At 39.0% G+C, this 14341-nt stretch overlaps 2 protein-coding genes across 4 annotated transcripts in view; one reads left to right on the top strand and one right to left on the bottom strand.

Annotated features, from left to right (window-relative positions):
• Positions 1-14341, top strand: part of MYO1E (myosin IE) — a 143330-nt gene that overhangs the window by 41722 nt on the left and 87267 nt on the right. The window lies entirely within an intron of this gene.
• On the bottom strand, positions 304-14151 carry FAM81A (family with sequence similarity 81 member A). Of its 2 annotated transcripts, XM_068204113.1 has the most exons (9): positions 13764-14151; positions 12372-12439; positions 10769-11042; positions 9873-9991; positions 4848-4977; positions 3601-3707; positions 2360-2495; positions 1785-1980; positions 304-1391 (listed from the first exon to the last, which is right to left on the bottom strand). In XM_068204113.1, exons 2-9 carry the CDS (start codon positions 12416-12418, stop codon positions 1252-1254), a joined length of 1149 nt encoding a protein of 382 aa, XP_068060214.1. In that variant the 5' UTR covers positions 12419-12439; positions 13764-14151; the 3' UTR covers positions 304-1251. The 2 variants fall into 2 exon arrangements, with proteins under 2 accessions (XP_068060214.1, XP_068060215.1); XM_068204114.1 differs by lacking the exon at positions 12372-12439 and having other exon boundaries at positions 13764-14150.

The raw sequence follows: 14341 nt of genomic DNA, 5'->3' as shown, positions 1-14341 counted from the left end.
GTTTTATATATGATGACTCTGTGAACCAAAATGTCTTTTATGGAAGTGATATTTGCCACTGATTTTCCAACTAAAAATATATTTTTCCAGTACTAGCTGAATGAAAAGTCAACTAAGTGCAGTTTAGAGACATCCTATTAATATATCATGCCATGAATGAAGTAAAAACAACATATATTTTTTCCTATCTAGATACGCCACATGGGTGCTGATTTTCATATGTAATCTCATCTGGGAATGGAAATTATTACCTGGAAATAATGTGAATGCAATTAGCAATTTGAGTCTGCTAAATTATTAAAGTCTACTTAAATACGATTAATCAACTTTTTTACTTCAATGAAAATTTCTAAGGAGATCATAAACTGCATTTTATTTTACATTAGAGTCAGACTAGGTTAGATTATCACCTTCTCTTTAGTTTTCAACCCATTCTAAGTTTTTATCAATATAATGAAGCAAGTAATAGGAACACATGCCTAGTAAAAAATACCCTATATACATATTTTACCTTGTGTCAACTCCCCTTGGTTATTAATTTTAAAAGGTTACAATGCTTAAGACCATGTAAGTTTGTTTCTTGTGTTGTTTGTGAATCATCTAAGTCTACAAGTACATTATATAACACCACCTAGTTGTCACACACAGGGTATTTGCAAACCTAAACAAAGATTTTCTAACGTTGTCTTGATTTTGAAGACTGGTCTGTTTAGTGCCAATTGTGTCTTCCCAGGAAGTCAATTGTAGAGAAAGTCACTGTAAAAATGTCTATTGATTTCAACTAAGTAGTTTGTATCAAGGTGGAGAACCTTGCCTAATTCATATGAAGCAAATGATAGCAACTTGCCTTTTTTTTTTTTAAGGTGGAGGGGTGCAGGTGCATATAAAAGCATATAGCTGCCTGATCAAGCCTGCAAAACTGGAATGCCTTTAGCAAACTAGGTGCCAGCTTCACCAGTGTATTACTCCAGTTTTACACAGTGCTAAATTTCCTGACAGCAACTGGAGTTGTGCAGTGGCAAAGCAGCACCTCAGCTCCACAGGCTCATTGCCAGTTATCCAAGAACAGCTTGTATTTACTGCTGTGAGCAAACACCTGTGCAGCAGCAGCAGCAGCAGCAGCAGCAGCAGCAGCAGCAGCAGCAGCATGTCATTTGGTACATGCAGGTAATTGGCGTTACAGACTGGAACAACACTGGAGTCTGCCTAGTTAGCCAGGTAAACACTAATCTCTCAGACAAAATCTTGCAGTCATGGCCCAGCTTCTCCCCATCTTGGAACCTCCTGCTTCATTTGGTGGATCTGCTTCTGTAGTTCATCTCTGTCCAGCTTCATTTTTGCTTCTAGAACTTGCCGTAGAGACCCAATGCTCTCATAGATAGCTGCAAACCCTAATTGCAGGTGAGAATTACATTAGTTCATCATGAGGAGCAAGAGTGTCACATCATTGCTATCAGAATGCACTTCCATAATGCCCTGCTTTGCTCTAGGAACACAGCAAAAGTTGTGAAGGAAAATGGGGTGTAATTGTGTGCTGCCCTGATGGCAGCCCAGCTATGGCTGTGCCTGCTCTGGGGAGAGCACTTCTAAGCTGGTTGTCACCCCTTATTCCTCTGCTTTTTGCACTTAGTGAAAATCCTTCTTAATGCCTCAGGTGTAGCCATTACATCTGCCCCAAAAGTATTTAAACTATTTTGATAAAAGCAAAGACACTTTGCTTATTACTGTGAGTGGATCACTGTCACCACGATTCAGAATAAAGAACTGGATAACTATGGTCCTACCAGCATTAACTTCAGCTTTCATTTCTTTTATATCTTCATTTATCTCATTTTGAAGTTTGACAATGCGAATATTTATCTTTTCTTCAGTCTGTTTTGCTTCATGTGCCTCCATGGTTATCTTCTGCATTTCTTCTATTCTCTCAATTTTCTCTGCCATTTGGTTGAATTTAATCTCAATACCTCTCTCACTCATTTCCTGGAGCCGGGAAACAGAATTTTAATGATTTACTCTGCATGTGCAATAACAGTGGCCCTTTTTAAAATATGAAATAGATACTGATTTATCATCTTTTATCTGGAATTAAAAATGTAAGGAATTACAACTTTTCATAAAATCATTTCAAATTACTTGATTAGTGTAGGTTAAAATACTTATCTATTTAGCAGTGACCAGGTTCATGTAAAGGTTCTCAGGTTCTAGGTATTACACTTGATATCGATGAAGAGACTTTGGCATATTCTGAGGCTATCTGAAAATCTTACTCAAATAATATCTCAATTACATCATCTTAGTTATTAATAATGCTCTTGAATGCTTCCTGAGAAGTATTACAGGATACTTGAATGAAACTTACAGTGCTTTCCTTAAAAGTCAGTGAGAGTTGGTCGATTTTTTGCACAAGCTCTTTTTCAGTCCTTCCGTGTTCCTGTTCCAGCCAGCTCCGAGCAGACAAAATCTGATTGCTGAGCTCCTCAACAGCATCTTTTAATCTAGGAGCACAACAGAAATTAGCAGAAACAAAAGAAAGAACTGGTCATTCAACAGTGACTTTTTTATTAACATGTTCATAGAAACACAAAATGGTAATTTAATACATTCTTCACACCATATTAAGGTGAGCCTTTGAATTTTAAGGCTATTAAAAAGGGTATGGTAACATTGGTTTAGAAAATAAAGGTAAAAGTTCACAGCAAATTTAGATGAAACACATTACAAAATTTGAATCATAGTAGATGAAAATTCTTTGTGACATTGAAAACAGAATTTGGTCATCCAGACAGATTCTAAACTTTATGTCCATATGTATCAAATCCGAGCATAGGTTTGGTAGCCACTTATTCTGGTGACAATGCTGGCTCCTGTAGCTCCACTGACATTGCCTATACCCACCTCAACCACCACCAACCAATTGTGCCAGTGAATCTGTTTCTTTTCTCCAGTGAATATGTGAAACCTGCTTTGCACAAGGATGGTGATAAGTAGTAAGAAATGAGGCTATGGATGGCTTATACCAGGACTGCTGCTGAGTGAAATGCCTGGAGAGGAGTTAACATCTGAATAGAATATAAGGACCCCATGGATTGTCTGGTAGTACAGAGTATCTAATCACTAATAATTTAGGTATTTCACTTATATTCATGTTTGAAGCCAGCTGAAAGCAGTAGCACTCTGTGAGTGCTGTGACTTGCTTCCTGCTTGCTTCAGTTGAACTTTTTCCCCTGCCCTGGACAGCCACCTCCAGATTTCATTGCTTCAGACAGTCCTTACAGAAAGGCACCAGGCCACTCTGACAAAACCCTTAGTTGTGTCCTTTAATATAATTTCTGCCTGAGTACTTAACTAGGAACTTCATCAACATTTCAGAATTGCCTAACCACATCAGGGCAGAATTCTTGGTGAAAGCAAGTCCCTCTTGACCTCTTCACAGTCAGCTTTTGTAATATCTGTGGAGCAAACACACATATTCATGGAGGTTCCTGCTTTTATAGGCCTGAAGATTATACCAGTCAGACTGGGAAAACTGAGGCCAGACGGGGAAGATGGAGGCCCTACTCCCAAGGTGCATGGCAGCAGCAAGGCTTCCCAGGCACTTACTTTGTGTCCAGAACTTGCAGCTGTTGGTTGCTCTCTTTGTAGGCAATCTTCAGCTTTGCTTCTTGTTGCATTATCGATTGCTCTACTCTGCTCAGCAGATGAGAAATCTGAAACAAAATTCAGAATTCTCTATTTTTTCAACAGCATTTCATCACAGTTTCATTTGGGGCATTTTCATAAAGTAGAGAAAGTCTAACAGAGAGGTCACCTTTGCTAACATTTCAAAAATTATTGAATTTGCATATTTTACTTTATCATGACTATCATACTGTCTCTCAATATGAAACTATCAGCATTTTGAAAACTGTAAAATTTTTTGCCTTAAATAATGTGAATAGTTTCACCTTGAAAATCTCTGCCTGGTCCCCCCTTTAGAGAGCTGAATTTGCATGGTCCATACAACTCCAAGTTGCCATATAATCAGAATACGCAAGTGCCAAAGCACTCCACCAGTACTGAGGGGTGTGCTCCATCACTCTGTGTGTAAGGGCCGCTGCAGCGATAGAAGTGCTGAGTTTAACTGGAGAGAAGTCATAACTACAAGAGAATATTTGTCACCAAAACAACCATCCCACTTTCTCAAAGCATACTGTTCTGGTTCACGACAAGATGCATGACAACATGCTCCTGGCATGCTAATATTCTACACTGAGGCTTCTGAGAAAGGCAAAGTGCATTTTAGCCTTTTTTTACCCACCACAAAATGATGATGTAAAATACTTTTGTTGACCAAGAAAATGGGAAGGCCTTGAGATGTGACATTAAGGAAAAGGATTTTTCATATCTCCAAGTCTCTGCTTGTATCTAGTGCTCACTTCCATTCTCAAACCCAATGGAAGAGAAACCTGAGAGACAGATTAATGGATTCACAGAACCCAAAGCCAGTTTTGTTTTGCAGACCTTCAAAAATTGTGTTCAAATACGTATAGGATCATCCTGGGAAGGCCGAAACATACAGCAAGAGATACAGAGGCTTGCATTGTTGTAGTTTTGTTGAGCACGTGCCTTTACAAACCAATCCTTTCTACACAGATGCTGCAGGAAGAAATTAAGGACCTTTTCCAGTTAGAGCAGTACAGAAATGCATCTAGGTTCCAGTGGTCAATGTAATAAAAACTGTGAGCAGATACACCTCTCCATTTTTAAATCTGTGACCTCCCAGCATAATAATTAACAGTAATGGAGTCTGTGTGAATTAGACTAGAACTCTTACCTGTACAGGGATTGCCTTGGTCTAAATACCATACCTGTATTTCTGCCTCTTTGATTTTAGATTCTAAGATCAGCTTGGAGGTGTGTTGGTCTTTACTTAGACTCTGAAGTCTTTCATATGTAATTTTATGCTCTGCAGACAGCCTGGCTAACCCAGCATCACACCTGTTTGAATAGATAAAAAAACAAAGCACCAGCCAAATAGAATATAAGGTCCAGGCTTTTAAAATTACCCATTTCCCACTGCCCATTTCTGTGGAATTCCTGGCTGGCTAGGGAAGCAATGTCTTTGAGACGGTAAGAATGGTAATACATCTCATAGTGTTCAGCAAAGTGCTCCCAAAGAGACCTGAAGGTCAAGTAATCTGATAAACAAATTCCATTGTTCTTGGCACTAATATGATATGGGTAGGCTGCGTTATCACTCAGGGAAATCACATCAGAAATGCAAAGATGCAGAATTTCATTTCCATGTCTTTTTGTAGTACTCCAGAAGATATCTGATAAGGTGTGTACGCATTCCCCTGCATGATTAGTAGCCTAAATAACTGAGGACCATTTTTTCATTATTGTAGCTTTGTATTTTTATTTGTGAAATAGTAGTACACAGCTAATATGTGTAGTTAACAATGTGGAACAAATTTTATGGTTCTTAGTCTTTATTTAGGTGAATAAATAAATTGTCATTGAAAGCAATGGCAATTTTGTCTCAGAAAAGGCTGTAAAATGAAGTCCTAGAACATAATAATTATTGTTTCCTTTTGTCACATTGGAACACTTCTTGATGCTGTAAGATTTTCAGGATAAATATGCTATAGAACATGTGTGTTTTCTACCAGATTTTAAAAATAATTTGATCAAGTGGATTTCATCTACAGTAATGCATTAGGGGCATTAACTGAGCTGTAAAAATATGAGTACTGTGATTTCAGGAGTAAGACCTCTGTGAAGTATGACTCATGTGTATTTTTTTTTTTTTTTTGCTAAGGGAAATATGTAATCATCAGTGTTCCCATATTTGATCTAGGAAACTGATGAGGAACAGACAGCAGTTACAACTTTAGGGAGAAAAAGGCACTGAAATGGAACAAGCTGAGGCATGTTAAGTCATTACCTAGACCAGTGACACACTTTGTCACCTTTTTAGTCACATTTCAGTTTGAAGGCTTTCATTTCAACATGCATTTTCATCACCTCAGTTACAGGAATTGCCGTTATCATTAAACATGAAGGGAAAGTCACAGCTAAAATGACAAAAGGAACATCTGCTTATTAATATGGTACAGTTTCAATACGAAAATAATCAGTAATGCAAAATAGGCTTTATAAAACTCGAGGAAATTAATTCCTAGGGTAGCAGTTCAGCATTGTGAGACCTGCTAGTAATATCTGCAGGGAGCCTGGCTAGGGTTTACATAGCAGTGAAAAGCTTGTAGGGCTCACAATCAGGCAGTTTCTTTAGAAAGAGGAAAGAAGCCAAATCTCTCCATGTCGTTACAATCAGAGAGAATCAGAGGAATGGAATCATCTTGCATCTAGCCACCAGAAGGTTGTGGCTCCAAAAAATGGTTAGTTTTGTTTCTCTGAGGCATGGCAGAAAATATAAAATGCAACAGCTTTGAAACTACTGAAGCAAAATTAATCAGCAAGCACCTGTGAATGTTTTTAAAGTAAATTAGTGTTTTGGGTTTAATCACAGAGCATTTCTCTTCTTCATGGAATTCAGTTATGTGGTCAAAGGGTTCATGTAGTTGCATGGTAACTGAAACATTAATATTCTGACTATGTGAATTTAATGTCTGACGGGTATGCATAGATCAGATTATTTTGGTTTATCTTCTATATTTGCTGTATACACTCACAAACACAATTGGTTTTGACCTGGAAGAAAATATTAGTGTTCAGCATCAAGGAAATCAAAAGCTGAGTAGTTGCTCCATTCAGTATCAGTAGGGCGTAGATAAAATGAGAACTGCCAGTACTCTGCAGCCGGCTGCTATATGCATATGCTGTAATGGTATGGAGAGAGCTTTTAATGTTCCTGGTTTATTACAACAGGAGAGCTTTCAATTAAAATGCCAGTGTTTCGGTGAAAAACAGGTAGCTGGAGAACAAGTAGTGAAAAGCAAGTTGAAATGCCCACGGGGGCGCTGGGCAAGAGCAGCAGAGCTGGTGGATTGTGCTGGCCTGGGGCAGGGAGCCCAGAGCTGCCCTCGTGGTGCCACCCCCCGCACAGCAAGGGCCAGGGAGCAGCACATTTATTGCTCCTGGGGAGATTGTTAATGTGGTGCAGCCCAGATGCATCAGACTCATAATCTGTGCAGCAGGAAAATCTGCCTACGTGTAATGAGTCCAGGTTGTCTGAAATGAATCAGTGCTATAATGTAGATAAAAAATTCATCTATATATGCAAAGTAGGTCCAATTTGAACACACAGAGTTGCCATTTCTCCGGATGTTTCAGCTCTCAGGAAGCTTTTATGAAGAGCTGTTGCTATCATTCCAACCAGGCTGCTGGATTTAAACTTTCCGTACAAATGCTCATTATCCACAAATAATTCCCTAAATAAATGATAAGGCACTAATGAATTTTATGATCTGTTATCACTAGAAAAAGAATTGGTAAATGTGTATAATATATAATTGACAACATAAGAGACAGGAGGCTGAAGAATATGATTACTGGCATCGATCTAATTTTCTGCTAATGCATCCCTGAAATTTATAGAGATAATAATTTTTTCTTAAAGTTAATAAAAATGGCGATTTTTAGCAATAATTCAGGGCTGTGATAATGCTTTACAAATTCACCAGTAAACTGTGCTTATTGAGAAAAGATCCAGAGACATGAGCTGTAATGTGTAGTCTGTCACCTTCTGATAGCAATATCAGTTGATTCTGTGATGTGAGTGAGGTATGTTGGAATCTCACTCCTGCAGAGCAGTGGGGAGTCGGATTTGGGGCTGTGCTCCAGAAATGCATGTGCATGTAGGGATCCCTTGTTCCCATCATTAACAGCACTAGCCCTCAAGAAATAATGAGACAGTTGTTTGATGATATATTGACATGTTACAGAACACGTCGAGTTGTGTTGGGAAATAAACACCCCTCTCTCCAACATGGAACTTGAATAGGATGTTTAGTGTGCATGAAATTACTGGAACTGAAATTTGACCAGAATCCTAAGATGGATACTAAAGTTATTACGTGACAAAGGGCTCATGCTTTGGGATTTACTGTCTAAACTGATTCCCACTGTCCTTCTGCATGCTGCCAGCCTGGAGCAAACACAGCACTCAGAGCTACTGCAGCCTGAGCCTCTCAATGTACCTTTGCTGTGACTGAAAGCTGATGCACAGGAAGCTGGTAACCCACACTAACTTGATCGTGTTTCTCATGTTTCACTCTAAACTCATCTGAAAGCTAGCAGCACTAGAGGTGAAATTACATTGAGTGAGTAAAGTGTATTTTATATAAGGAACATTGGCTAAAGTAATCAGAAGGTGTTTATCTCAGGGAAAGTCTCTGTATTGTTCCAAAGGCAAAACAAACCACTGTCTTGACCATAATCTCCAGTTAGTGCTATAATCATTATTCACTGGAACACTAATTTCAAAGTAGAATATGTTTGTAAATAAAGGCAAATGTCTTTCTCTCATGGACCACTGCTTTAAATTGTTTTCTCATAAAAGGAAGATTTTTTTTCCTCATTCAGGGATTTTTTTCAAGAGAACATGCTGAATAGAAGCATAGAATGCAGTATGGAAGATAGCAGTTAAAGGGCAATAAACTGATTCTCTTACGGGAACGAATACAAATAACCTGCATTCATCACACAGTCTGACATAAGGCACATGGGTATAATCTCATTCAATTTGCAGATAAATTGCAACCCAGACACAGCACAAGGGTGGTGCCCTAAGGAAATAAAGGAAGAAGCCCTGGCACAGCCTGTGCCCATCCCCACCCTCCCACACCGAGTGCTGGGGCCAGGACAGGGCCCCGCAGTGACGCTCATGCCAGCACAAGTTTCTTCTCTTGAGTTCTCTGACTGAGGGCAAAGGCACCACACTTTGCCTCCCAAGGTGTCAGTAACAGTGCTGCTCCACCTAGAACCCCTCTCGGGATGTAGGATGATCTCCAAGTATGTTTATAGAAAGAAGCAGGAAGATCTAAGCACGTGCATTTTGGCGGGACTTCTCAGCAGGACAGATATGTGTATGTGTATGCTTTTATCTGTTTTTCCATCAGTTTTTTGATTTGAAAAAAATAAACTAGTTGATTTGTGTTTGCTAAAGGATAGTGCATAACTTGCTAACTGTTTAATTTTTTTTTGAAACCTCTAAATTATTTTCTACAAAATGGGCATAACTCCACCGAAGTTATTACCCAAGCAGCTGTAGGCCAGGTTGTGTCCTTTTCCTGTAGCTGTACACATCCTCTGTCTTTTGTGTTCAACTTTACAGGCACTTAAGCAAATGTTGTGCTGGGGTTTGTAAATGTGTCGTTGATGGCACAGCTGAAGTCTGTGTGGCCGCAGAATTGTAAGCAGGAGCTTTGGGCAGCCTGTGAAACCTCTGTCACTGTACAGTTTTCTGTTCCTTATGTGTCATGTAGCCCATGTGGGATTTAATATAGCTAACCACTAACTGAATGTGCAGATTTTTGTTTCTAAAATATATGCAAAAATGTGCAACTGTTTTGTTCTTCACAAGTGCAGACTGTTCCGTGGTGCCTTTATAATTGTGCTAATTAACGTGTTTCAAAGACACGAGTCTAACCACCGTACTTTTTAAAAGCTGAACCAAATCCAATTTCCCAGGGAATTTGAAATAATTTATTTAGAACTAATTTCAGGAATTTTAGGAATTAAGGGTGATATTGTCAAATTTAATATGTAATACTGGAATGCAAAATATTATTATTCATTTTCTTGAAAACACAGAGCAAAATTATCCTTGGAATTTTGCCAAAGTTGAATTCAACCCATTTTCATTAATACTTCAGGATTAAAACAAGATTAGCTAGCCCCCAAAACACAGTCCCCATGGGGACTTTTACCTTGCAACTCTTCCCCGAAGATCTCCTAGGCCAGAAAGCTGCCGCATTTCAAGACTCTTCAGGGTAGAATTAGTTCCATAGCTGAGATTGTCTCTGACACGTATCTGTTCCTGCAGCATCTATAGAACATTCATATGCAAATAAAACCCCAGTATGTCACATTTAATGTACACTTTAAATGTCACTCATTATTTTTCAGTAATTCAGTATCCTCAGATACCATTTTATTATTACATTTTTCAAAGCTTTGTCTTGTAATGTACTAAACCAGATACCTTTTAGGTATTCTATTATTTCTTACTATTAGTATCCAATCTGCAGACAACTACCATAATGTATATAAAGTATAACTTGACAGTGAAATGGAGACTTAATTTTTTTTTTCTCCTTTCATTTTCCCCACCACACCCCTGTTGTTCACTGCAGCAGAGGTCAGACATGAAGTCATGTGTCTGCCTAGGATTAGGTCATAAAAATGAGCACTTGGGTTTGGTTACTTCGTGTCGTCAGTGAGTCGGAAGGGAAAGAAAGTTTATTATAGAGCAAAGGCATTTCCTAGTGTTTATACAGCACAGCCTTTGGACTGAAGTTGAGCTGGGTATTAGTGTCACATTAATTCATTTTTTCAAGATTTTCCAGTGCAGCTTTTGAAAGCAAGCTTATTAGAACCACAAAGGCTCCTGTGTTTATATGCTAATATCCTGTGCTATTTTCATAGCCACTGAAAGAATTATGTAATTTGCAAACACTTTTTCAAGTTGTAAAAACAATTTATAAGCTTACAGGATCTTCAGACCTTGTCTGACCTTTACTTATCCCGTGGTAAACTTTGTTAGGAAATTAGAAGCAGTACGTAGCTGCGATGGCATTAGTGCTGTGCAACATTCTTGCCATACCTCGATGTCCCGGTTGAGCTGCCTCACTATCGCAGTAATGTTTCTGATGTGCTCCTCCAGGAGTTGCCTTGCCAACCGGTCACCCCCCCCTTTGTTCTGCATTCTGTGCAGCGTGGAAACAATGTCCTCCTTAATGCGAAAAGCGTGTTCCACAAGAGCCGCTGTTGTTTTCTCATGGCTCAGGATTCTGTCCTCCAGCTGATCCACCAGGCTGGCCGATGCCAGCGGGACCGCTGTCAGTGCCTGGCTGTGCAGCGGGATGTTTCGGACCCGTCTAGAGGGGAAGAATATCCACATCTTGTTAAGTTCTCACACAAAACTCTGTCATGCCTTTGCACTGGAGACAGTGTGACACTGTCTGAGTACTGGCAGTGCTGGGGAGAAGCCCCAAAATACACCCAGAGAGAGTGCCCACTGCTACAAATAAGTGGGTGCTGTGTTGGCTACCGGGTGTCTTGTACAAAGGCAGGTCAGGCTTTTTTTCATGGTCTTCAAGGAAGCTTACAAAAGCATGGGATCTTAAGGAAAGGACATTAGCATAATAAAAGTAGTTACAAATCAGAACTGTAATTTGATTAAGAGTCCAAATTCAAACCCTTCTGCTGAGTTTCAAAAGTAATGTTATTTGTCTTCACTGTTTTCAGGCTTAATCAAAACTGTAACAGTTGAAGGTAGGTTATTTAAATTAAATGAAACCGGATCAGAATTAAAAAGGAGTAGCTTGTGTCAATCCCTTTTCTGTCTCTATAGCTACCCTGTAATACCAAACAGAAGCTTGTTCCCCTGCAAACTGGACAGGAGCATATGTGGGCATAGAAACTGAGGTGAGACCAAATTTATGACAAGCTTCTCATAGTCTTAGAAGTTAAATTTCCCCCAAAATAGCTTACATTTGGGTACCTTGAATAATTATCTAGATTTTTGAAGAGTGCTCTGCATTGGATAGCTCCCATAGAAAGCAGTGGAGCTCATGGGTGCTGAAAGTAATAAAATGAGGCTGGTAATGCATGCAACCTTTTCCTGCCACTATGTTCTGTAAAGAATAGCAACATTTTCAGAAGCATAAGTGGAGGATACAAGTTCAACCCCACTTCAGAAAGATCTTTCTCCTAGGAACTCTTATTTACTGTGTATTCTCACTTTTTTTTTTTCCTGTTAATGAGCCAAATTAGCAGTTCAATTTGACCATGGTTGTGGAATCCTTTGAACCCTTCAGGGAAATCGCCAGGGCCTTGCCTGGAAGAATATACCATAGAGTTTTCTCCACCTAGGCTGAAAGAGAGGACTTATTGCTAGAGATGTATGAGGATTCCAACAAAGGTCACTTTTCACAACTCATTCCATGCTATTTGAACACTGGCTAAAGTGCTCTTGGACTTCTAGTCAGTGAGATTTGAGCTATTGAACTTCTTTAGGAAATGGCTAAATAAAAGCTGAGTAAGGGCTTGTGATCTGGGCTATGATTTGAATGTTTATGGTATTTCACTTCGCATTGTACACTAATGCCAAAGTCCCAGGTCACAGCATTACTGGATCTAGGGAAATAAGAGATACACAATATTCTGCATTATGAAGATTTTTGGTTTTTTATTCCAGACTGTACCTTTCAGAAGGGGCAAGAGTTGGGAAGATTGGGCTTCGGTGGGCCATTCTCTGGTCAATAATTTATGTCTGTTGAAAAAGTACAAATTGAATTATTGAATAGCTGGTACTGAAATTATTTAAAGCTTTTGCTTTCAATGCACTTTTAAGTTAAGTGTAATATTATGCTGACACTGGTGATCTTGGCATCCGAATATTGCTAATGCAATAAATGCAAACAAAAATTAATACAAAAGAATGAAGACTAAAAACTGCTAAAAAGCTTTTTATAATGAAAATGATACTCTTGAAAAGATGAGGTTGACAGCCTTGAAACTGAAATCTGCTGTTGACCCACAGAATTGGTTTGGCAGGGCAGAGGTAAACAAAGTTATTGTCCCCAATCTTCTACTGGTCTCTGACATCAATAATCAATTAATAATAAAGTAAAGTCTACAGGATGATCATAAAACTTAAGAAAATATTGACTGGAGAATCAAATACAAGTTTTCATGACAGCAGATTACTAAGGGTAAGATATTTTTCTCATAAAAGCATTGGCAGAAACCTAAATAAAATCTAAATAAAATGTGTGACATCAGTATAGTTTATCAAAATTGAGTCTTGTATTAAATTGTATTCAAATCTAAATGACCACACTTTATGTTGTAAGTAAATTCTTCTGTGGTAAGAATATAAATTCTGGTTTTAATTTTTAGACACAGCCAGCCAGACTGTGACAGACATTGCAGCAGAGTAGGTCTATTAAATGGCTTCAGAAAGATATTTTAGTGTCTTACTGAGACCAGCACCTGGCTCAGCAGCTTTGTCCACTGACAGAAATTAATGAAAAATATATTAGCCTCAATCAAATTGAACTAATCTCCCCTACATAAAACAAAAAAAACATTTTTAAGTATAAAGAGAAGTAGTATGGCCTGAGCCTGATCTCCTTGGGAACCTAAAATCCTCACAACAAAATAAAGGCCGATGTATGAAAAGAAGCTTACAATTGCTGATGAAATCCTGTGCAATGTGAGAAAGATGGGGTTATGGAAATACAGTAGTCGAATATCGATAGCGAAGATGCAATAGGACTACCCTCTGAGATCTCAAAATGCAAAGCATGTTTGTGCTTTAGAAATGTATGAAAGCACTGCCTGAAAGCAGAGAGCAAACATTGTCACAGTGTGTGTGTTCTATTTATAGCATGGCGCTTCAGAAACTACAAATTAGAAAAAAAAAAACAGTTTTAAGAGAAGCTGGGTTGCTGAGCAGCAGTGACACCAGAGAGGAATTCAGGAGGTCTGAATTGAATTCCTTGTTCAATCTCTGATCCTGTTGACTTTGGACAAGTTATTTCTGTGAGTAATGACTCAGTTTCCCTACATGTAAGAGAGATAAGCATACCTACCTCCTCGTTTAGGTTCTTACATGGCTATAAGCAAAAAGCACAGTATAAGAGCTGGGGGTCATTGTGGTGACTTCCGCATTCAAAGTCCTGCACAGACACTGAATGTCCCGTTCTGCAGTCTGCTCCTCACACTCGTCATTTCCCGGTTGTTGGATTTTTAAGGAATGCCAGCACTCTGCAAGGGGTCCCTCCTGGTACACCACCAGACTGCAGCAGGTCACACCAGCAGGCACCCAGTTCTCAGTGGGCCTGAGACCTCTGGGCCTTAACACATTTTAACCATCTTGATGCATTGAAGCTTTTAAGCACAATTTAGCTGTAAACACGGGAATTATCCCACTGATTTGGGAAGAGCTATGTGCATGCAGCAGCAAAGCACTGGATGCTACCTAGAAAAACAAAGAACAAATATTAAAGTCCTTACATCTAGCAGCATCTTAGTGAAATTTAGTGAAATACACCTTACAAAAACCAGCCAAAGAGTGCTTTAGTCTCACAGCCTTCAGTACCCGTTTATTATCAGTTGGAAAATAATGTTTGCAGCAAGCTAAGCATAGGTTTGTATGAAGTCTACCACA

This window comes from Anomalospiza imberbis, chromosome 13 (assembly GCF_031753505.1).
Source record: "Anomalospiza imberbis isolate Cuckoo-Finch-1a 21T00152 chromosome 13, ASM3175350v1, whole genome shotgun sequence".
NCBI lineage: Eukaryota > Metazoa > Chordata > Aves > Passeriformes > Viduidae > Anomalospiza > Anomalospiza imberbis.
Note: the sequence above shows the minus strand (reverse complement) of the source record. Positions and strands in the feature narration are given on the sequence as shown.